This window comes from Truncatella angustata (genome assembly GCF_020726525.1).
Source record: "Truncatella angustata strain MPI-SDFR-AT-0073 chromosome Unknown BKA67scaffold_1, whole genome shotgun sequence".
NCBI lineage: Eukaryota > Fungi > Ascomycota > Sordariomycetes > Amphisphaeriales > Sporocadaceae > Truncatella > Truncatella angustata.
Genome location: NW_025763381.1, coordinates 8,133,929 through 8,157,186, shown reverse-complemented (window position 1 = coordinate 8,157,186; position 23,258 = coordinate 8,133,929). Strand labels below are relative to the sequence as shown.

The 23,258-nt window shown below is 46.4% G+C and overlaps 5 protein-coding genes across 5 annotated transcripts; 2 read left to right on the top strand and 3 right to left on the bottom strand.

Annotated features, from left to right (window-relative positions):
- The first annotated feature begins 4,654 nt into the window (after positions 1-4,654).
- BKA67DRAFT_84427 (uncharacterized protein) lies at positions 4,655-5,567 on the top strand. The gene is made up of 2 exons (XM_046109482.1): positions 4,655-4,836; positions 4,957-5,567. The coding sequence occupies exons 1-2, from the start codon at positions 4,738-4,740 to the stop codon at positions 5,320-5,322; spliced, it is 465 nt and encodes a 154-aa protein (XP_045965534.1). The 5' UTR covers positions 4,655-4,737; the 3' UTR covers positions 5,323-5,567.
- A 2,149-nt stretch (positions 5,568-7,716) lies between these two features.
- On the bottom strand, positions 7,717-9,039 carry BKA67DRAFT_590356 (uncharacterized protein; the record flags this gene model as incomplete). The annotated part of the gene is made up of 4 exons (XM_046104581.1): positions 7,717-8,112; positions 8,175-8,562; positions 8,618-8,819; positions 8,976-9,039. The coding sequence occupies 4 exons, from the start codon at positions 9,037-9,039 to the stop codon at positions 7,717-7,719; spliced, it is 1,050 nt and encodes a 349-aa protein (XP_045965533.1).
- Positions 9,040-11,630: 2,591 nt separating this feature from the next.
- On the top strand, positions 11,631-13,090 carry BKA67DRAFT_654519 (uncharacterized protein; the record flags this gene model as incomplete). Its single annotated transcript, XM_046106576.1, has 7 exons — positions 11,631-11,757; positions 11,820-11,827; positions 11,884-11,891; positions 11,941-12,132; positions 12,185-12,509; positions 12,559-12,609; positions 12,668-13,090. The coding sequence occupies 7 exons, from the start codon at positions 11,631-11,633 to the stop codon at positions 13,088-13,090; spliced, it is 1,134 nt and encodes a 377-aa protein (XP_045965532.1).
- A 3,642-nt stretch (positions 13,091-16,732) lies between these two features.
- Positions 16,733-18,997, bottom strand: BKA67DRAFT_599485 (S-adenosyl-L-methionine-dependent methyltransferase). Its single transcript, XM_046105319.1, has 2 exons — positions 18,634-18,997; positions 16,733-18,563 (listed from the first exon to the last, which is right to left on the bottom strand). The coding sequence occupies exons 1-2, from the start codon at positions 18,832-18,834 to the stop codon at positions 17,076-17,078; spliced, it is 1,689 nt and encodes a 562-aa protein (XP_045965531.1). The 5' UTR covers positions 18,835-18,997; the 3' UTR covers positions 16,733-17,075.
- A 563-nt stretch (positions 18,998-19,560) lies between these two features.
- Positions 19,561-21,998, bottom strand: BKA67DRAFT_551088 (uncharacterized protein). The gene is made up of 2 exons (XM_046101713.1): positions 21,236-21,998; positions 19,561-21,186 (listed from the first exon to the last, which is right to left on the bottom strand). The coding sequence occupies exons 1-2, from the start codon at positions 21,583-21,585 to the stop codon at positions 19,914-19,916; spliced, it is 1,623 nt and encodes a 540-aa protein (XP_045965530.1). The 5' UTR covers positions 21,586-21,998; the 3' UTR covers positions 19,561-19,913.
- Between the last annotated feature and the right edge of the window lie 1,260 nt (positions 21,999-23,258).

Below are 23,258 nucleotides of genomic sequence, written 5' to 3'. Positions count from 1 at the left end.
AAGGGGGTGTGGGAAAAAAAAAAAAAAAAAGGAGAGCCGAAGCCAAAGTCAAAGCCAGAGCCAGAGCCCCGCGTCTGTTATGACCGCAGCGCAATGTTAGGTACTCGGCGGGGTGATGAGATTGCTGCTGCTGCTGCTGCTGCTATGATGTGGGCAACCCTCAACGGGGTGCATACAGCATGCTTGCAAGTATGCAGCTCGTATTGGTCAACAGTCGTTGTGTTTTCCTGACAGCGGTGTGTTGCCAATGATGATTTTGGACTGAGATGGAGATGGAGATTGAGACGGAGACGGAGATTGCGAATAATGTTGTGTGGCCCGTTGAATGTGAAGGTGGGATGTGATTCACGGTAACGTTAGTGGTTCAAGTCGCTGTGACATGAACTAACGTTAGAACGTTAACTGCTGTCGGAATCAGCCGCCAGTCGGGCTTGAGAACTTTGAGTACTGTAATTTGGGGTATTCCACTGAGATTTTCACCGAGATCATTCTATTCTCCAGCCCGGTAAGTAAGTTCTATGCCACCAGATATGTGGCCAACTGAGTTTCTGAACACATCACGGTCACAAGCAAACGAGGAATGTATGTATTCGATACTGTAGTAAAGAGCGCAGCAGCCTCACTAGATCCAGCTACCCACCGCTGCCACATCGCAGCCCAACTCTTCGACCCTGCCATCCATAATTTTTTTTTTCCCTCACCCCGCCTTGACTAACCTAGGGTCTTGGTATCTGCCAGGCGGTCAGTGAGAACAAACAAAGTGGGCTGGAGCTCCCCTCGGCTTTATTGGATACCGTGGTGCCGTTGCTACTACATTCAGCCACGCCCATAAAAGCACGCACGGCACCCCCAGAGATTGCCCCCCAGCAGCAATATGGACTTCCACGTCCGTGATATAATGCGCAGCAGAGCCTCAAAAAGAAAATGTCATCACTCAACAGCTTTTTGCTCTGTCCCCCGAAAGCTGCTTATGCGGTTTCTGCTCTTATGCTAACCTAGGTGACTTTGGGCGGCAACCACAGTAGAATTCCAAGCTTAGCATAGACTGATCAGGAGAAAGCCGTAATATATGGGTGTGTGACAGTGCCAGTAAATCCGGTATTGCTGTCTTATAGCCGGAAACGACATCATGCTGCACGGAACCTATTGACTGCCGGGGTCTACAAGAGGATTTGGCGTTGTGTGGCACAAGCCATACTGGACCAATGTTAGGATTAGAGTATGCCGGGGGAAACGTGATATTGATTACAGTTGTTAAAATGCCACCGCTCGTCTTTTCTCCAGCCTGAAGACACTAATGTAAATACTCGAGCAGATTTCAGTTTCTCAGCAGTCTACACCAGGGCTAGCTCGCTCAAACCTTTCAAGCAACCTACTGCGTTCATTCAATGTCAGTTCAAATTTTAAATTATAAAAAATGATTAAAAAAAACCCATCGTGGCAGAATTGGCCATGGCAGCTCTCAAGCGTCCACGAGTTGGCTTTATAACAGGCGCTATAGCCCTGTTCTAGCAAGACCAGTCGAGAGAATGGCTTTCTAATACTGATTTGACCACCGACGCGCTTTTGTTGATACCGGTAACATGGCTCTTTATTATGACATCAGGCACGCGAGCAACTTCTCGATGTTGGTGAGATGATCAGATGAAATACTCGGCTACTTATAGTAATTCGTCGTAACTGTAAGCCATGAAACGCTTAGCCGCAAAGGATGGCGTATAAAGTATAGGCTAGACTAGTGGAGAGGTGAAGATACATTGTGTTAGCGATTGATATGACCATGCATTCGGACACAGCGATTGAAATCATCGTCTGTATAGTGCCCTTGTACCGGTTCCTAGGACCGCTTCGAATGTATGCCGGAACACATCATTTGCCAAGCTACTCCGATTAAGCACGTATCAACCTATAAAATCGATAGTCATTATTGTCTATCTCATCAAACCACCGGCGAAGCCGAATACTCACCTTTCAATATCTCGATCTTAGTCTATATAACAAAGGTATAGCAACTTTTCGAAGTCTTTGAAATACCCTTTGCTTATCAACGAAACATACTGGGCAAGCGGATAGTTCACCGTCAAGCCTATGAGGTGGATACAAGACTGTTTCGATGAGCTCTTGTTTTCGTTGCTATACTACACAGACTACCACTACCGACCGCGAAGCAACTTAGAACAGGTTAATGCACTTGGGTGCATCTGAGTATAAAAGATCAAGAGACAATTGACTGCCTCCAGGTCATGGACGGTAATAAACTGGCGAAAAACCTCTGGGGAACTTTTGATGGCGTTGATCCTCGACAAAACCAATATCTCTCAAACAGCGTGCAAGTAAACTTTGTAGTCTCCACTGATAGATATAGCCGCCATACCTAAAGATAAAGGAATTTGCTTTTTCCCCCCTGTTCCTTGGCTTGGAAGAGTTCGACGCATTACTGCGACCAAGTTACTCTTCCTACATGGCCTATACCAACGACGTAATCAGCCACCAGCGGATTGTGATCGACGAGCACAGCTTGTCACAATGGTATTTAGTATTTAGACTAACCTTAGTCTAGTCTACGGTAGTGGCGGCACGTATCATTAGAGAGCAGAGACATCGAGGCTTGCCTGCTTGCGAGGCATACTGGCATTGCTGATCTATTCATGTGCGTGTCGCACCATTAGTAGTCCACGATGATCTATTATTGGAACCACTTGCTGATAGGTAATTGAATACTATGAGCGTAGGCACTTGTCCATGCATGTCTCTGATCAAGTATAACCCGACAGTGGGTGATGCCATGTTGCAACGGTATTCAACGTCTACGTAGTCGTCTTCCATGATGCTTATGGCCAGTATGAGGTTGCATGGTATCAAGTTGTTATGAATTCTGCTCGTCTCAATGCTTGACATTTAGATTGCGGATTACGGAGCGGTCAAGTAAAATTGAAGGAATGATAGGGCTATTTCCCGTGCAGCGAGTCGGTGGGGTAGAACCCTAGACTACTCTCCAGGGCTCGCAGTCGCAAATGACAATTTCACAGGCACTCTTCACTTCTCCGGGCATGCTGTTGCAAATAAGATGTGTTTGGTTTCTCCGATTAATTACAGAGCCTCTTCAGCAGGGGTTGAATTGCCAACGAACGAAATTAACGACCTGGTCGTTAAATTCGGTCTGGAGGCATTGACGGCTTAACTCCTGTAAATCCAAAGCACTGACGACGAGGGAAGGAGGCCGAGAGGCGTCGGTACCTGCATTAGCTCTAGCACACCATTCCATTCCCTGGGCCCTGATCTGCTAGGTTAGACCATTCTCCCAGATCTGAGCGGCATACTTTGTATTGTAGCCCAAGTGCCAGTGTGCTTTGGACATTCCTGGTTGGGTCTAATGTTACCTACACAGTAGGACCCTGAGCGCAGCTCAATCCTGGACGATCTCATTGTGGATTTGGTCTTGTGTTGCTCAACACCCATCCTGGAAAATAGATACGGGTTGTTTGAGTACCACAAATCGCGGGGTACCTAATCCGTAGCCTGCGCAACTCCAGAACACAATGAATGTGCCGCATTTCCCTTTTGAACAAGTTGATGATGCAAGAAGTGCACAGAAGTTGCGCGGAATACATAATTCACAGAGATGGAGTGCTTATAGTGGCAGGCCCGGGCAGAAATTGGCTGCAAGCATGCGGCGCACCTGTGACAGTCATGGACATTGACGTTGACGCTTTGTCCATTCGACTTGGTTATCTTATTGTAAAGACTTGGCTGTCAATCTCTACTATAATAGACTAATAGATATTTTAGTAGCCCTTAATGTGCTGAACTACACACACAGAACCTCGGCTTTGACTCTGATGAACCTAATGCTATTTTCCCACTCTCATATCGTGGCTATATATGTACATATGTAGTAAGGCAATGCAAGTACCGAATCGACAGGAGGCTAATCACAGTGTACAAATGTCAAGCAAGGACGGATTTCGGCGGTACCCCTCAAGCAAGTCCTTGCACTGCCCTTGTAATACTGTAGCTATGTATGCCACCATGTCCGATGTAGATTGGACAAGGGTCGAAACCCATCGTCCCGGACACCACACAAATCAGCAGCCCTTATGGACCCTTCGCAACCGCTGGTTAGATTCAATTTCCATGAATGTGCCAAGTCCTGTATCGTTATTGGACTGACTATATCACCGGGGGGGCAGCCAGCTCAGCCCAGACCCAAACAAACACACAAGATTGTCTGAAGCAACTAACCCATTTTGCCCACTCTGCCCACTCAACTGAGATCAGTTGGCGATGAGACCACCAACGATTGTGGAGAAGGCTCGTCGATGACAACTTTAAGAACGTTTGCCCGTTTGGCGGCCACGGGGCCTATTCCATGCTTGCCCATGTCTATCACCCCGGTTTAAGTGGATCCGGTCATCATGTCAACCAGCGCATGGGTGTCTTTCCCGATGATCATGGGCTTTAGTCCCGCATATTGCATCCAGTTAATCTCCCGGAGCCCAGTCGTTTGTCTCCTCTCCTTTGTCGGCGTTATGTGGGTGTATCCTATTAATACTGGTTGTCCTGCGTCTTGATTCCTACTTTGGTTTCTGTCCCTCTTCAGCTAAACAAGCCAATTCAACTGAAACTCTTGACTTAACCGTCGTCCATTCTTTAACAAAAACTCACTCAAGCTTTCAGCTTATCACCACTCATTGACAACACTACGTTCCCCAACGAACAAACCCAGATACCATCAAGATGCGTTTCTCTACCGTTGCCGTTGTATTCGCTGGTGCCGTCTCGGCCAAGACTGTCTACAGTACTGACTACGTTACTATCACGAGCTGTGCACCCGAGGTAAGCCTTGGATGCGTTCAATAATCATCAATAATTTTGGCGTGAACATGATTATCCATCGTCTCACCACACCATTGGATGGCTATAATTCAAGGGAAAGGAGCTAATACGCCCTTATAGGTCACAAACTGCCCTGCTAGATCCACTGCAGTGTACTCTTCTACATACGCTGTCTCTGTCCCAACTGAGGCTTCCAGCTACCCTGCCGAGACTCCCTCCGCCGAGATTCCTTCCACTTATCCCGCTGTCTCATCTGGCAAGCCTTCTGGCTACCCATCCGGGTCTGCTCCTTCCGGATACCCCTCGGGCGTTGCCTCTGGTGTTCCTTCGGCCGCTTACCCAACCTACGCCCCTTCTTCTGCGGCTCCTTTCCCCACCACTGTGAAGACTGGCAAGACCACCTCTGAGAACAGTGCTGAGAGCACGTCCCCGGCTGAGGGTAGCTCTTCTGTCCTGACCATCTCTACTACCACCTGCATCCCGTAAGTACCAGGACACGCATGTTTTCTACATGCCGCGTGCCATTTAGAATGTGAACCCTCTCCATCCGGTGTCAATACCGCCGAGAAGGTTCCGTCTGTCCACCATTATGAGTAAAGGCTGACATTTTCTATTAGCACTGTCATCTACTCAACCGTCACTGTCGGCCAGAGCACCGCCGCTTCTACTGTCGCAACTGCTAAGCCCAGCGTCGGTACCTCTGTTCCTGGCTACGGTACTAACTCTACCACTGGTGCAACCCCCTCTTCGACCTACCCGGTCACTGCTGGCGCCGGCAGCGTTGCTGGTTCCGCAGTCCTGGCGATCTTTGCTGCCGTTCTTGCGCTATAACTTCTCGATACCCTAGGCAGCACGGGAGAGTAAAGCTAGTGGGCGATCTAGTTCAGGCTTCATCAGGTATATGAATATATGCCAATTCTATCCATGTATTTAATCTTCTAAATGTATATATGGTCGCTGAATGTTGCATTATACGTTACCATTCACGCCCATGTTGCAACCATTCTCTGACAACTTTCAGCTTATCGCCCATAGTTCGGACCAATGTGTAATAGCTCCGACTTGTACGTGAAATGTTTGACCATGGATATTGTGATTTGGTTGTGTCAAGATTTTAGAGGCAAAAACACTTCTGTGTGGGTGACGAAGCCAGATTCCCGAGTTGGGAAGCGTGCCATTTCTGAGGGCTCCACAAACACTAAACCCCAAACACAGCGATCATCACTTGTTCCTTGTTCCTTATCCCAAATCCCTGTATATGAAACCCGCTATCTGCGCTCGCGGGGCCGATCCCGACAACACCTAAAGGGTTTAACCTCCTTCATAACACAGACTGTACCGTACCGTCCGTAGGTGTCCAGCGTATAATTGTGTATGATTGTAGAGGCCAATGGAACAGCCGTTCTACTAATGGTTCCGACATATATTACCTTACTTCATGCCGTCAAACTCGCTGCTGCGTGAACCGATTTTGCTATGGTTTACGCAGCCATGAGAGCGTGTTCAGCGCGTGTTTTATCGAATTAGCACGCATACATATTTTCAGCTTACTATGTTCAATTTCAAGCAAGCGCCATCATATGGTACCTAGGTCTATGACTGACTCATTAATTTGTTCGCTCCTACGCTCGCCCTAGAGCTAATTACCTAAGTTGCCGAAATCTTATTCTTTTGCATTTCAGGTTTGTGTGTATTAAGAACAACGAAATGTGTGTCCAGCAAAAACATACCGTCTCAGCGGTATTTGATAGGAAGTTCGCAATCGAGTTATCCTTCTTAACTCACAAACGATATGCACTTGTGATATGACACATCTCTTGATTTCTCATCATTTTCTTCTTTCCCTCTTTTTTTCATGTCTTTTTCTCAAATCATCCTTATGGAGACTCCTAGTATTAGACTCCTAACCTCAGCTATAGTTATATCGGGATAGTTTAATTATTCCCTGGAATCCCCCCCCCTACTAATTGCTGTCCACACTAGCACTTGTCTACATTTTTAGATATACATGATTAAGAAGAAGAAGTGAAATCTCATAAGAGCTTTAACACGTAGATGGGAGAGTTTCGTGGATGTTCCAAAGATTGTGCTTTTAGCATGTTTCCATATGGTATATTGACTAACTATGAGTCGTGACGGGTATACAGCTAGCTAACACAACAAATCGATATGAAGTACTATATAAGATCAAGTCACAACGACACGTGCTACGGCATGTATATATTTGCGAGCTGATTACATTACTTACGGCAAGGGTGTATACAAACATAGTAGGTGTGAGGAAAAGTCCCCGAGTTGCTTTTAGAAAATCCGCATTGATGAAAAAAGTATCGTTCATTGATGAAAAAAATACCGTTCATTGATAAATGAAAATATTAAAATATATGTGCTTCCATGGGCTCAGAGATTGTTGCCGGTAGCGTGACATAATGACTGGGTAGACTAGTAGCCAATATGATAGGCTTCTGGATACGTACTCCCTGGAATATCATTTCCTACCCGTAAAAGGAAGTTCGCTGGCATGGCAATGTGCAGGACATAAGCATACCATTCGTTTCAAATGGCATAAAGCGTGAGCGAAAAGGGGTAGTCGATGACTACAGCAACGCAGGTAGAATTCAAGTTTGCCAATATGTATCAACTTCATTGTTATTCAACAAATTGGTGACAGGTTCTCTTGGCATTTAGTGTGGAAAGCCGCATTGTCTGCCCGAAATGATATTTTTGCTATACAATTGTCTTTTGGTAGCAGCCATGTCGTGTATTCGACATTATATATAGAGTGAGGGTTTATATGCATTAGAACTGTCGCATGCAAGACTTTAGATGAATTTGCAAGAACGCCATTCGCTGCTATCAGCATCAAACGGAACTGCCATCTTATACAATGGCAAAATGCTTCTGCAGCTCACGTGTGGAACTGGATTCGCTTTGGTCGTCGTCGTCTTGTACCTTGGGCTCACGTACCACCTGCGTTTCGATAGTCCGTTTGATACCATCCATAGGATACTGATCTTCATTACCCTCGTCAGCTTTAGCATGCGAAGCGTTGTTATGTCGTGTTGTAACCAGAGTTGTCATTTTGTGCCCCCCCTCGTATCGTCTCGAGTTGGATTTGTCGTATGATCCTGTGTGGTGTGGGTTCGCAGCACGCACAACCCGCGCGATCATATCAGCGATGTTCATCTCGATGTGTAACTTCACAAGGTAGATGAGAGGGTGAAACTGAACGTAGACAACGCTATTGGGAAGAGACATGACACCAATGAGGATGACCTAGATGAAGGTAAGCAACTACACAACGTGTCATACAGTTTGGATGTTAGGGGGATTCTCACGTCAAGTGCCAGAGAGATACATATCATGCCCAAGTTGAAATGAAACAGTCTAGTGTATTTGGTAAGACCGTTCGAGATAAGTTTCGCGCGGATCAGGTGAATAAAATAGAAGTTGAGCCCCATGTCTATTACGGCGATGATAGCCTTCTCACACCTATCCCAGACGTTGTTGACGCTAACATACGTGTCGCTGATCTGTAGTCTTGCCGGAATCCAGATACAGAAGACACTAATGTTAATGGCTGATATGATCAGAAATACAATCCATTTGATCGTTCTTGCCTTCTGTTGATTGACCATGAGAAGTGCAATACGGTTGATGATTATTTGCATGATACATTGAATTTGGACAACCCATAGGCAGAGAAGAGAGAAAGCAAACCAGAAGCTAGATATTGACGATTAGCATAGCGGATGCTCCAAAGATAGCAAGAGGAATTTACCTGATTGGAATCACGCCTCTAAGGAACAACCAGCTTATCACAGAAATTATAAGACAGGCAACCCATTCAGCCCAAATCATGATTACATATGCGTTAACTGATTTAATCCGCCGCATGGAAGTCCATGTCTGGCGTGACGCTTTAGCAAAAGTGAAGCAGCTGCAGGCGAGAGAAAACCCCCAGATAATACTGGCAATATTCACTGACACATAGAAGATCAGTAGTTGTTTTGGGTTTTATACGAGATGCGCTTTTGTAAGCACCAGAATTCTTTCAACAGCTCAAAAGCCATTGTCAAGCAATATGCTCCCTCGAGTCATGCTGGACAGGTTTGTAAATAATTGCAAAGGTAACTTACAGTCCGTTTCGGTGGGGACTTCTGCCACGTACCTCGATGGTACAAGGAACCCGGATTGTGCCATAATCGTTTGAGACTCAAGTAGTAGGAATAAAAATCTATCGTCAAATTTTAGCTGGCACAGGACAGGTAGAACAGGGCGTTCAGATCATATTATAAGGTCTATGACCCCTATCCTGTGAGAGCAGACCGAGCTAGTTACACAGACATGCAAACACTTTGGATCCTACTGTTATTCATAAAGATAGCTAGTTATTGGCGTTTGACAAGCGAATGACTTGTGGTAACCGTTGAACCAGATGGGGTTAATCGGCGCAGGCTCTGAACAATAGCCTGTTCCTGAGATTGCCATCTGACTTGGTAACCACGCGAGATGCCTGGTCCAATCCATCGGTCTGTGATCTACCATTTTCGTCGTTTATCTGGCAAGGTGAATGGATACCATCTCGGCGCAGTCTCTTGTCACGAAGGCTAGGTTTGAAATTAGAAGATTTTAGGTGCATTGCTGGACTAAGCCACCATAGCAGCTAATAGCATCATCGAGTTAGTTCATTGTGCTAATGACTCGCTTGCTTGTCGTTATAGCCTACCTAGTGTGTTAATCCAGCAGGCAGTATGGCAGGCTGCAGGCAAGAATACAGTACGTATGTTCTAGATCACGATGCCTCCACTGGTTGTCATAAAGTGCTGCCAGACCGGGCTACCGGGTAAAGGGCCGGAGCCAGCAGATCGTTTCAAGATGGACTCCTTAGGCCACTTTCTGACATACCCCATGCCGCTAACCAATACAATTCCAGATCCCACACACATTTCGGATTAATGATTACGTACAGTGGTGTTGATCTATACTAGACTAGTCCATATACAAAATGAACTTCAACCAGGATGGCCCAATTCGAGCATGGCGCTGTCTTTAATTCAGGGCACACCTTACATTGAGTTTATAATCCAGGCATTATGAAGTGTAATAATCTGAATTTGACGGAAACGTCAGCCAGTCGTCCAATTGGACACAAAAAATAAGTTTGCGACGTCTACGTACGTTGGTCGCAGTAATCCAAATCATTCATTTAACAGGTCTCATATAATTGCGCTTGGATGCTTAGGCCACTATACTTGTCTCGGTACATTTGTATGAGCCTATTATTTCTGCTAGCCTCTGTAGTGTACAAACACCCTCGACCTGGCTGTATAATGTCCTCATTCGATATCCCCTGTAGTCCAAGTTCGCAGAGCACCAGCTGTCATTCGTGAAGAGTTTCTACAATCCGGCAATCGGTTTACCAGGTAATAGATTGGTATTCATTATTGGTCCATCCTTTTGCAACAGAACACATCTATAGCGTCACACTGATGTATATATCACTGACGGGGTTCGATGCCCTTCGTAATCATTGGATTTGTGTTCTTCATCTAGATATTGAGACTTGCAACTTTTGGTTCATAGGCTAGAAGTAAAACTGACTCACACCTAATTTAAGAGCAGAGGTACAGCAGCGGGAGTGGGTGAATGTTTGGCACTTCATTCCGGTCTACGTCTGATTGGGTTTCTACTCAGCCGCGAAAGCCCACAAGGCGTGTGATTGTTGGTGATTGGTCACTATTTGTGATATGCTATTAGCCTGGTTCTATGCAATCATAAAAAAAATCCCTTACATCCACGTACTTTAAGGGGTTCACCGCTCGTTTACAAGGTTTCAACAGTCGTTGACTCAATCATCCAAGCTTGACCATTGCGGAATCCAAGATCCCATATGATTCCATTCATATAGAATAGCTTACAGTTCTTCCACATAAAAGTCGCAATGCTTGTTGCTAAATACCCGGGGCATAAAAATGACATGACCTCCTAGCCACAAGACTTTAGCAAGGCTGGTTCAGATGGTAAGTCTACAACGTGGATACTCGGTTTTTGGTGAAGACAACCAAACCCGACTTTGAAAAGCCTGTGCGCTGACTTGATCAAAGCAATGATACAACACCTATCTCAGAGTGGTTGGAATTGCTTTCGGCTTAAGAAACTCACATAGCACAATACCATAAGCATTGCTGGCCGATAAAGAAAGACCCTGTCGATTGCAACCACTTGTCCGGCTCTTGTACTTTGATAATAAATTATCTACCAATCTTCTTATAACGTTGTATGTATAGTGTGTTACATTATTGGTATTGTTCGTGGTCAATTACTTAATGTTTTAGCCATGATAGCGAAGGCTTGTTAATGGCATTGTTTGGTATTCAACGGCTTAGTCTTATAATTTCTATTATATTCTTGCAAAATTGAAATGTTAAGGGAAAGCGATAATTAATATGGTTATCGTGGAATCCCACGATTAGGAACATTTAAGAAAATCATTAAGGAAATTTTTTTTTGGCGAACCTATTTCCTTTCTTTTCCTTACTTATTTCTTTTCTTTAAAAACGTTCTTTAGCTGATGGCATATTGGCAATTATACCCCCTGCAGTTCTACGACAACGCTAAGAACTGATTGTGCTGGCATGGAGGGCAGCGCGATGAAACCTCGCAATCGCCCTAGATAACACGTTTGCGTTTGCATTGCTACTCCTACAATCCGCCTCGTTCACAGGTAATTAACATCAGTTACCTGACGAATTCAGTGCGCTTAACTAGTTGTCGTAGCTGCCGATTCCGTCATGGCACGACTTGCATGCTTACTAGCCTGGGTCGGTTTCCTTTCAGCTCAAAGCTTCGCCTGGAAGTTCGCATCTTCGAAAGAGTTGGGGGAATTGACCAACGAGAAAAAAACAGCCGTGGTGGCCTGTGCGTGACAAAATCTTGCAGTCTTGTTTTTGATCGACTTTGAGCTAATGGTGTGAATCTAGTTGTGTCGGTATGTAGCTTCCATCGTCTATGACCAATTCTGCTTACGATATGTCCGTTGTGTAGCCAGCAGAGTGAGTCCTTAGCCTGGATAACCCAAGGAAAATACTGATATGTTGAAAGCGATAAATTCAAAGCACTCGAATTGGAATGGAATGTGGCTGCAACAGCCTCGCACTTGCCGTTCTTTAGCGTTGACTGTAGTGCAGATGGCGAAGTCTGTGAGACATATGGATCGCCGGCATCTTACGGCATTAAGCTGTTGAAGGATGGAAATATTATGGCAACATATCAAGGGCCCAGCCGAGCTTCCGCGTATGTATGACCCATACTTGCTACTCCTCAAAATTGCTAACGATGAAATTAGGATTACAGCTTGGGCCGCGAGAGTCCTGCGACCATCAGTATCTGACGTACAGCTCAGTTCAATGGAATTGTTCCGGTCCATAGACGAAGTAGTCATAGTGGCAAATATCCGTCCCGATGATGAAGTATCTCGACCTATATTGGAGGCAGTGGCCTTGAAATATAAGAACGAGTTCACTTTCGGCATCCATATTGTAAAATACGAAAGCAAGGAGGAGTTGAATAATCCGACAGTTGACTGCTTCAGGGTCATAGATGGAGACCGCAAGGTGCTCAATGACCCGTTCGATCAAGTGTCTCTTGAATCTTTTGTGATAGAAGCTTCGGTATGTTGTCAGTACGAAGTGACTACAAAGGCTGACTCATAATACCAAGCGTCCAATAATTGGTGAACTCTTACCTTACAACCATCAGCGTTTTATTGAAGTAAGTTGCGACAGCATCTTGGTCACCATTGGAAACGTTTCCATTGATCCAGTTTTAGCGCGAGTGGCCAATGGTGTACGTCTTTGCTGCTACGGAAGCCGAACGGGCCAACTTACGTGAGAGTCTGAAGAAGTTGGCCCGTAGCCACTATGAATCACTTACCATGGTTACCGTTGACCCTTTGGAATTCCCGGACCTGCCAGCAAAGCTGGGTCTCGAGCCCGAGATTTTCCCAGCTGGTGCTGTGCACCAGCTCTCAACAAACAGGATCTTTCCCTATCCCAAAGGGACGCCAATAACGCCTTCGTCAATGCAGAAATGGGGATTGGATGTTTGGCAAGGACGAATAAAGCCTTGGAGTCCGCCTGGAACGACCACTGCACTCGTATCAGAAGCTCCGGGTCAGATCAAAGCCTCGCGAAAAGTCTCAATTCGAAGTTATCCGGGTATAAAGATCAATATCGGCCGTGATGAGCTCTAGAAGTGACACATGATTTTATACAACGGGTTTTAATGTCGACAGCCATCAGAGTCCTGAGGCATTTGGCTCTATGGTTTTCAACTGGTTGCGGACAGCCGTCATAATTCACTCGATCATGCGGATTCGGCGGGTAATTGTGTATTATAATTACATATGTGAGCAAACTATCTATATCTATGACTGAATTCCCATAGCCGATAGAATGCATATACAAGTGTTGGCAGGACGTCTATGGCGACACTGTCATCCAGGCCAATTCTACGCGCATCCAAATCTATATAATGCCCCTGTATGTTCTGATTTAACTTTACTTGGAATTCTCGCAACTTCACTGAACTGTGTCTGGCCGCTCATTGACCCATCTAAGCTTGTGACAGTACCCTTGTCAGACAAAATCTCCCTTACAGACTCTTGTATGGCCTTCTTCTCATTGACGACTTTAACTACTGAGTTGTCAGCACTCTGTAGCACCATGGCCAAGACTTTGGCGGCACCAGCGGCAAATTTGCATCGGGTCCTGATTTGGCCGCCAAACTTTCGGAAAAGGAAGTGGAACGGTAAACACGCCAGGGAAGGGAATGCCGGGACTGAAAATGCCCAGTGAATATACATATCTTGGTTCATATCAGAACCATCTAAGCTGAATGAATGCTTTAGGAATGACTGGAGAATTCTGAATTCATTTGTCGTGAAAAGTGGGAAAGGCAGCACTATACAATGATGGAAGGACGGAGTTAGCACCTGGTACTGAGGCAGCATAAATTAGCTATGCATTTTGTTAGCGATGAATCTGACTGTTGTTGACATGTATAATGACTCATAGCTTCTATCAAGTAGTAAGGAAAATAAGGACGAGTCCAACACCCAAAAAGCCCGACGCGACGATAGATACAACCAAGTGATAATCCGTGCCGGTGAAACTGTTAGCCCAAAACTCAAACCTTTGCTCATACAACTAACTAACATATAATATATAATTGGTCTAAGCGAGCCAAACCGGGCTGACTAGGGGCAGCACTGAAACCATTATTGCACTTGGTAGCCGTTCTTCTGGAGCCACATGTCATCCTCGAGCTTCTGATATCTTCGTATAACGTTCGCTGGCGATTATACTGTAGCCGGCCGAGAACACCATACCGAAGGAAACACCAAGAAAATCAAGCTAACCAATTCCAGAAGACCAACCTCGCAGCTGCAGGAAGAGGATGACAAAAGCAGCGGACATCATGTAAGTATTACCGTATAGAAAGGCCATGTAAAGTGACGTAGGCATCGCGATATGTTCGTTAAATAACAGAATCCATGGTCGTGTGAGTGCAACCCTGGACGCCTGTGATATGGTCTTCTGGGGGCTTCTCGTATCCAACTTGGGAATATAAACCTTACCAGTAATCTGTGAGATTTTATTAACTCGTTTGCGGAGTACTATAGGAGTATAAGGTTAGGGCACGCAGAAGGGGCCAGTGATCCAATCAGACCAGCAAAGCACGCCATCAAGCCCTAGACCTATCTCCACGACTTCTCTCCCAGAAATTCTCAAACAATTGGTCCTGTCGAGGGTCATAAGAAAGAAGCGTGGCAAAGACAGCTGTCACCATACCTCTGTCTGATGCAGAGAACATGTGGGCAACGACTTCCCCAGCATTGGTCATTAGAGAGCAATTAAATGTGTCAGCGAAGAATCGAGGAATGATGAGTGTCCGAATATTTGGTGGCGCTGCTGCTCCTGCGTTGCACGCTGTCAAGGCCAAATACAATCCGAAGAACAGGACCTGTTGGCCAGATAACTCGGACAAAGGAGCCCGTAGAAGGGATCCAACCACAAGGATGATTCAGCATCTAAGTTCCTAACGGACAAAATCAAAAGATTTACCCTACTGCAAAGCCTGTGATGAAGAGGAAGATGCTCGGTATAGCTGTGATTTGCATTCACTTCAAATTCTTCCATGAGTTCAGAGGTTCTCTCCAGAGGAGGCCGTAGACATAAATGCCAATTACAGCTAGGACTGCAAATGCCTGAAGAATCAGGACACTACACTTCTTCTATTGCGGAAACATGTAGAATTTTTCAGATCGCCATCTAGAAAATCAACAACATATAGTTCCTCGGTAGTTACTTTGCCTCTGTATCTTCATACCAGGACTTCCCAAGTTACAGCAGGTTGGTCGAATAGCATGATAAATGCGGGCAGTCGGTGATTCTTCTGTGACTTGACATCTTGCCTTGTCTCCATTGCTGTAACTGAGGGCGATGAAGAAGTTAGTGTTGGCATCGTCAAGTTAGTTGTCTTTGGGAAAGTTGAACTAGAATATTAGAAAGGTTAACCTCCCAAAACCCAAGCAGAGGAGTGACACGTCGAATCTACCATCAATACAGCTAGAATTCACGTCAATATGCATTGTAAAATAGGAGCAGAGTTGCATAAGAGACTCCACAGCAGACGTTACCTTTCGATAATTCCGACCCAGAGCCAGACTTGTTCCAAAAGCTGGACCATTCATAGTGGATTAGATCTCATGATGGACATGATTAAAAACACTCGCAAGTCTGGGATATCATCTGTCTTGTGCTAAGTTATGCAGCCACTAGGACAAAGCAGTGTCTTGAGTCCACTGGATTCGAGTTTTGATGCCGCGGTATGCTGTATCAGCCTCGCAGAAGATCCTCGACTGACAGATATGCCATGGGCATAGATCACGTTTGTAGGCCATTAGAAGCAAGCAGTAAAATTGGACAACGGACTCAATGTGGCATTAGAATCTCCTAAGGCCTGGTTCACGGCATGTATTCCTAGCCAAATCCTGGTGTAACCTGTGAGCCCTTGGTTTACCTTGATCGTTTTCGATACTTACCATAAACTAAACATCGTTAGACGAGGTGGAGATGGTGTGTTTGTTGATCCACACGATTTGAAGTTTGAGATTTTCTGTTACTCGGAAGCCGTGCAGCCGGAAGATAATATCGGGCCGTGTTACCTGGTAATAGTCAGAGTACCTTGCGGCTGAGATGCATACAATCTTGACCCCGTCTTGGCCTCAAAACCTTGCCTCGTCTGCTTAGTATAGTATTTCTCAGAATACAAGTGCATTATTAAGACCTAAAAAGCTGGTGGCATAATATCATCAACATTCAGGCTTTACAGGAGTTTTTTACTTACTTCGGCGTGGCGGTAGATAGTCTATCATCGAATGGATGATTGTCAACACCTTATCGGTCTTGGTTGGCTGGGATGACCTTTACAAGCTCAGGGGTTCTACAAAAGGACCAACGTATCATTGTAAAACTGAAAGTGGCTTTCCCGCATTAAATGGAAATGTGTAAATACAGTACTGATCTGCCCCAAACTGAAACCTCGCATGATATTGTGAGCAATTCACGATGCTTATAAATACCACATTTTAGGACGCAAATATCACTTCGAGTGTTTGCATACTGCCACATAGGGCGAAACTTATATCCAATAACATGTGTATAGTTATCATGGGCTCTTGGATGCTAGGCCATTAGCAAGCTTGCCTGAAATCTCCTTGAATCGAAAAGCTAGCCACAGCCAAAAGTATGGGCTTGGGTAACCTTGTCTCATTAATCATTCGAGGAAGAGACTTCTAATCAGTACATCGTATTGAATGAGTCACTACGCAGCTTTATGTCGTCAAGGTGCCCAGCGGGTTATGTATTGCTACAGGAAAGACCGGATGTTGGTGGAAAGTGTGTACTATTTTGCGCCGTGCCACAGAGTAAACTATGTGCTGAGTCTTTACTCGAAACTCTTGTCCATAACCTAGGTGGTACTGCTTCTACGGCGTCTATAACCATACATCAGCGAAGTGACTGATCCGTCGGGGGTTTTCACTGCGCTGATTTGTCGTTTCTAACATTTCCTGGATGACTGGATCACAATACCTCCCCGAGGCTCAATTTATGAGTGAAGGATGGAAGAACACGTACAAAAATTTTCGTATTGATAAATGGCATTGGTTCTTGTCAGTCCTTGAAGCCTTCCCATCCATCACTCGAGTCGTCCTCATCAACGATTGTTGCGCCGCCCACAGTTGGGGATTTGGCCTCCCCGGAATCTACGTGTCTCAATCCAGACATGCCTATTACGTGCTGGGTCATTCCGAGTTCATCGTTGCGCACGTACGATCCGGTATTATTGGCATCGCCTTGTACATCACGGACAAATGCTGCCACAAAGAAGCCCATGACGCCTCGACCATCGTCGCGGTAGGTACGAATACAAGCATCTGCTACCATCTCGTCACCGCTAGCAGCATCGATAGAACCTCGAACTGGCCAATCTTTCATGCCACGAACTTGGTGCTCTCGGGGTAGTATTCGCCAGCCACGTTCTTTCGCAATTTCGGACTGCAGTGCTTTGATGACCACGTGCTCGTTCTCCTGAGCGTGAACTGAACAGGTAGAATAGGTTACCCGCTTTGCGGAGGGGAACTTGAATGCATGCTGAAGTAATATGAGCTGAAAGGATGAAAGGGTATCGAGTCGAGAGAGCAATTCTTGCTCGGTAGAAATCACTGTCTGCTGGCCATCATCATCTACCATAACCTCCTGAGCGCCGACAACTCCCTCCGCGTTGCGCTTCCGTTTCCGGTTTTGGTCCTCGCCGGTGGACTTCTGGGCTGCAGAGCTTCTACCTCCAGGGAGATGGATTTCCGGCAGCCCTTCACGATCGACAATACCACTACCCGAGCAACTAGGATCAAGAAGCAGACAGCCAACATTTTTATGCGCTCTGCCATTCGGGTCGACCTTAAGGAAGTCTTGCTTGGGGGTTATATCTATAATGTCCTCTCCGCCGGCTACTGCAACCATTTTTTCTAATGTCTGGGCTCGGTACCCGTTTCGCTCAAAAGCAAAAATTCTCGGGGTTGTGCCATCAACTTTATGAGCGCGAGGAGACACAATAGCAGCGAGATGAGTCGTCTTATTGCCAGGAGCGGCACACGAGTCGATGATGTCGCCATCTTCAGCTCGGGGATCAAGGAGATATGCTGGGAAACAGGAAGCCTTATCCTGAAGAATTACAGCACCTGATTTGTAGGCAGCTGATTTTAGAACCTCAAAGCTCGGGGAGACAGCAACCAGATTCGGAATGTGTTCGTCAACGTATAAAGTATTGCTGCTGGCGGCTGCAACATCGCCGATTGCATCCACCCTCACAAAGTCTTTGAATGTGGTTTTAAGTTGTTCCTCTAGGGAGGTGCGAAGAGCATTGATCCGTATCCAACGAGGATATTTAGGAGAAGTCTCCGCAAATGCAGCTTCTACTTGGACGTGGAGCGCATCAAGCGACGGCGCCTTTCTCCTCAGTCTAGCTCTTGTAAGCTCTGCCGACAAGCGAGCCTTGTGACGCTCAATGGAAACCCTGAGCCCATGAGAAGCAGGCAGTGCGATGCCTTTCTTTGACAGCAGCAGGTCATGGACGAGCAGGAGCACAAGCATTGGGCTCAGCTACGCAACATCAATACCGAAGGAAATGAAGCGAGAGCTGTGGGCTAACCCACGGCGTGAGTGAACATACCTTCCGCTCAAGACGCAGGATATCTGCATTGTCAATAACCTCCTTGAGGACGGCGCTCCACTTGCACGTTTCTGCGGCCAAGGCGTAGATTTGCTGGGGAGATGTCTTGTGGTCCTTCTTTCCAAACACACGGCTTTTCAGATTGCCACCGGCGCTGGCGGGAATTGACAGGATAGCTGCCGTCTCATGATACAGCGACATGATGGAAATATCATTACAAGAAGTGCAACGGTGTTTGGTTTTTCTGGTTGGTGAAAATCCAATCCAGACTCTAGACTACAAGCTAGCCTAGACACATGAATGCAGCTCAGCTTTTTCTCCAGTGGATACAATTGGTTGAATCTGCGCTGGATCCAGCCTGAGCCCTGAGGTTTGCTACATACTGCACTTACCTAAGTTACACTATTTAAATAGACTTCCGCCCCACCAACTACGTTACGCCGTTGGTCATGACTAACCTAGTCTAGGTTAGGTTAATTGTTTGGAGGTAGACCACCTAACTAAGGCTTAAGCACAATGAGATTCAACAAACACGGTTACCGGATGCCTCAATAGTTACTTAAGTCACAATATTCTACAGCGGACAAGCAAGCAAACACTCATTGCCCGCTATGTTGACCCAGCGCTCTCAATGTTCAGATAGTGGAATAAGTCTCACTATACTATCCTAATTGCGCGAGCGCCAAGCAGACGATTCTCACGCGTTGGTGTGTTCACCTTGTATAAAGAAACACAGCACCACCATAATCACACCCGGCAGGTGATTTGCGTCTACATATGACTTGAACTCATGAGCTTTGCTGTTGTCAGATTGTGTGTTGTCAACACAATCCAGTACTGCAAGGGGATAGAAATCCCATCATTGTGGGTATTAGTGGTTCACATCAGTTCTCATAAATCGAATGGTTTCGGGTTTCCCAGGCGAGACGCGAGGTTGTAGAATCTGGCTAATTGAATTCCTCTGTCCAGATACTCCGTATAGGGACACTGAGAATGCCAGTCATGAGTAGTAGATACCCCAACTGAGATGTGAAGGGGTGAGGCCGTGACATTACCTATTTCAGGCAACGGCCCCGCCAAAGAATTGAAGATCTAACAAATACAATCGAACCAAACAATCAAATGCAAAACCCTGTCCAAGCAGGACTTCAACATGGCGTCGTATCATATCCAAATGAATAACTCAAATTTTGTAACCAGCCCAGTGCGTTTCTTCTATCCAAGCAGCCTCTGCGCCGTCGCCCTAGAAAGTGTATACAAGAAATGAAGGTAGGCGCAGTTCATCTGCGCATGTGGCCGGATCGTCGGTGACGAGCAAGATGACCACCATGTTCGTGAACGTGACGCTTGATCGGTGAAGTCTCTTCTGCCCAAACAGTAACAGTTTGAGTCGCTGTGACGATGTCATAAATCGTTGATGTAAGGAGACCAAGATCGCCGTCGCCTGAAGCTGTCTGTGCAGCTGCAGCGACGACTGTGGGATAGTCGGATTGTTCAGCAGCAACGACTGAAGTCGACGTCTCCGTCGGTGAAGCGCCATATGTAGACGAGCCCTTGCTCTTCTTGCCACTGTGGTTGGCCGAAGAAGCGATAGATGTGGACGAGAACTCTGCTGCGGATACAATATAGGAAGACGATGAAACCGCCGAGGACACAATGCGAGCAGACGAAGAAACACCGCTAGAAACAATGGTAGTTGACTTGGTATCATCGCTAGAAACAGTGGTACTTGACTTGGTAGCACCCGAAGTTGGGTAAGAACTTGCGCTGTTGGAAGAACCACTACCGCTCGAGCCGCTGCTACCGTATTTCCAGCCAGAGAGAGGGTTGTCGCCTGGGAGGGCCGTTAACGCGCTAGCAAGGCTCAAGATCTCAGCGACCGGGTCGCTAATCTTGCAGTTGTTGTCATCGTTCAGGCCACCTGGAATATCAGGACATTGATCCATGCCACTTGAGCCAGCATTGCATGTATCAATAATTCTCTTCAGAGTGGGCTCATCCCATCCCGAAATAAAGTCACCATGCGAGCTATATCCAGTTACATCTCCATTGGCCATGACGAACGGCTGGGCAACGCCATCGGGTGTCCACAAGTCGCTGAAAAGAGGGGTGTTCCAGTATAGCTCAAAGAAGATATGCGGTACATGAGTCCAGCCTGAAGGGCAATTTTGCTTTCCGTTGGTGACTGTGGGAAATGCCATGTTGTTCTTATAGTCCTCAAGGCCAGCTTTTGGGTTGTAGCATGAAGGGAAGTGAATGTCAGCTCTCATAGGTGAAGCGTAGCCGTCGCAAGGGTAAAGAGGGAAACCAGCACCTGCACCTGCATTGTTCGGATCTTGTATTCCAGCTGCCGTGCCATCAGAGCCTGAAGGGTACGAGGGGGGGTTGTAGTTTGCGCGTGGGCAAGTGAACTGTATGGGCTGGACGGCACCAGCGCCGGGATCCAGATTGATGGCACCGCCGAATGCAGGCGGCTCCCTTGTCATAGCATTGCCACTGACCATCTTCAAACCAGGAGGGAATGCTTCGATCTCATCGTCGGTAGGCTCAAAGCTATATCTAGTTAGGTAGTTGTCATATTGGTGAGAGCAGGGAGTCATACAAATAGTAAACATTCATGTAGAACAGTGGAACTTTCGTGAAAGTCCCATTGTTGGGATCATGGAAGAATACTTGGGGAGCCCAATAGTTGCTCTTGTCGTTCTTGATCTTGGCGTTCGTGCAAGGCGATGAAAGTAGCTGGTCCCCCTCGACAGTTGTACCAAAGTTGCTTCCACCCATAATACCATGGAGGTGGCTGGACACGGTTCCAGGGCTGATAATGGGGTCGACCCGACCCTCGGTCATAAATCCATCGCCATCAAATCGAAGTACAGCAAAGGTTCTCTCACTCTGAGCAGCCGCTGCCCAGCTGGCTAGGGTGGCCAGGACGCTCAAGTTGGTGACCCTCATTGCTATTTCCCCAAAACTTTCCTTGTTCTTCTAATTGGGGTTTAAATTTTTTTTTAATTCTTTTTGTACCCGCAAGTGTCTTGTAAACTAAAACGTTGTTTTGATCGACTTTGTATCAATACTGAAGAAGACTTATGAGTTGTGGCGTTTCCAGAGCACTAGGAATGATATAGCATCCGCCTATGCAGATTCTAGGGCAGATAATGAGTGACAATAGGGATTGGATTGACAAGGTGTCAAGCATGTGACCTCTGTTGGTGAGAAAGGAAGGACAGACAAAGGCTGTTTTGTTTGAATGATAGGACGGACTCAGCCGGTGAACAGAAAGAACTTGAAAAGGGACGAAGAGCAACAAACAACGTAAACTGCGCAACAGGGCGGCCATATGTAAATGTAAAAATTAAAAATTAAAAATTAAAAAAGGGTGGGCTTTCGAGGCCTCAGCGTAGCAATCGAGCTAAAGTAAGTAGTATGCACGTGTGGATATACTGGCGGTTGGACCAGAACAAAGGATCGCCCCTGATGAGAGCGCTAGTTATTGCCAACCCGAGAGCACCGTTGACCAAGACTCCAAAACATGGTGTGCACTCCATAACGACCGACGAAATCCTAGGCGCGGCACTGAAGCCGGGTATGCAGGGGATGAATAATGGCGCATAATAGTGTATGATGACAGTCCCTATCGAACGAATTGTAATCAAAAGACGAGAAAGAGAGGCTAAATTAGCTAGACAAGTTGCTGTGATGCAAGGTGAAACTCCATGCGCGTGAGGCCCAGCATTCTCCATGAGCTGAGCCAAAGAAGCAACTTGGTGTTTCCTTCTTGTTCTTTGAAGTTGGAAAAGATGACCCAACAAGCAACATGCAGGGGGTGGGTCGCTATTACTCAAGTTCCTGTTCTAGATGCAATCGAGGTAGTCCAGGAACGCCGCCAGGAACGGATTCGATCGGACCAATGGGATGATTCTGCAGAGAGGGGCAGAATCCAGAATCCTAACCTTCTAAGTACATATGTACATGTGTATCATTCTAACGTTAACTTAGCGCGCTCGCTCCCGTCGTGTCAAAAGCCATCATCGAATGAGCTGTTGACAAGGGAGCTGTAAGCAGACCAGGCGGCCAAATTTAGTATCCGATGCAACGCTAGCACTGTGGCGTCTCCCGAGACAGTAAATTAAATAGGAGGACTCTCCCAGAGGCACTAAAGGCGGTGGGACGAAATCTCTGGGCCTTACTTGTGGATGAAGATGTCAGAGATGGGTGAGAAGAAGGCGATATACTTCTGGTCTACACACGTAAGCTATCTCGAATTGCAATGCAGTTGAGAGCATCGCGTTTACCCGAGGCCACAATGTCTGGCCGGTCAGTATTCGGTCCCTTGTCAGTTTCTTTTCGTGCGAACAGCACGAGGCGAAAACATGACATGTATAATGCTTGAGGTCGACCCGAAACGACCCAATCCTTTGGTTTAGATTAAGATTGTTTACTCTTGTTTCAAGCACCACGCTGCCCAGGTGGTGAAAGCCTCGCAAAAGTGTGGGTATCTTTGGCAGCCCACTTGCAGGTTGCCCCTCCCACCTGCAGCCATTACGGGCATGCTAGAGCCCAGCATTGGTGTCGGTGTTGGCAAATCGGGACCTGTCCCCGGGGCTTTGCAGAATATCGAAACACAC

Coding starts and splice junctions, on each gene's coding strand:
- BKA67DRAFT_84427 (XM_046109482.1), top strand. CDS start 4,738: ATGCGTTTCTCTACCGTTGCCGTTGTATTCGCTGGTGCCGTCTCGGCC. Junction 4,837..4,956: donor TCACGAGCTGTGCACCCGAG/GTAAGCCTTGGA, acceptor ACGCCCTTATAG/GTCACAAACTGCCCTGCTAG.
- BKA67DRAFT_599485 (XM_046105319.1), bottom strand. CDS start 18,834: ATGTCGCTGTATCATGAGACGGCAGCTATCCTGTCAATTCCCGCCAGC. Junction 18,564..18,633: donor TCCTGCGTCTTGAGCGGAAG/GTATGTTCACTC, acceptor GATGTTGCGTAG/CTGAGCCCAATGCTTGTGCT.
- BKA67DRAFT_551088 (XM_046101713.1), bottom strand. CDS start 21,585: ATGAGGGTCACCAACTTGAGCGTCCTGGCCACCCTAGCCAGCTGGGCA. Junction 21,187..21,235: donor TACATGAATGTTTACTATTT/GTATGACTCCCT, acceptor AACTAGATATAG/CTTTGAGCCTACCGACGATG.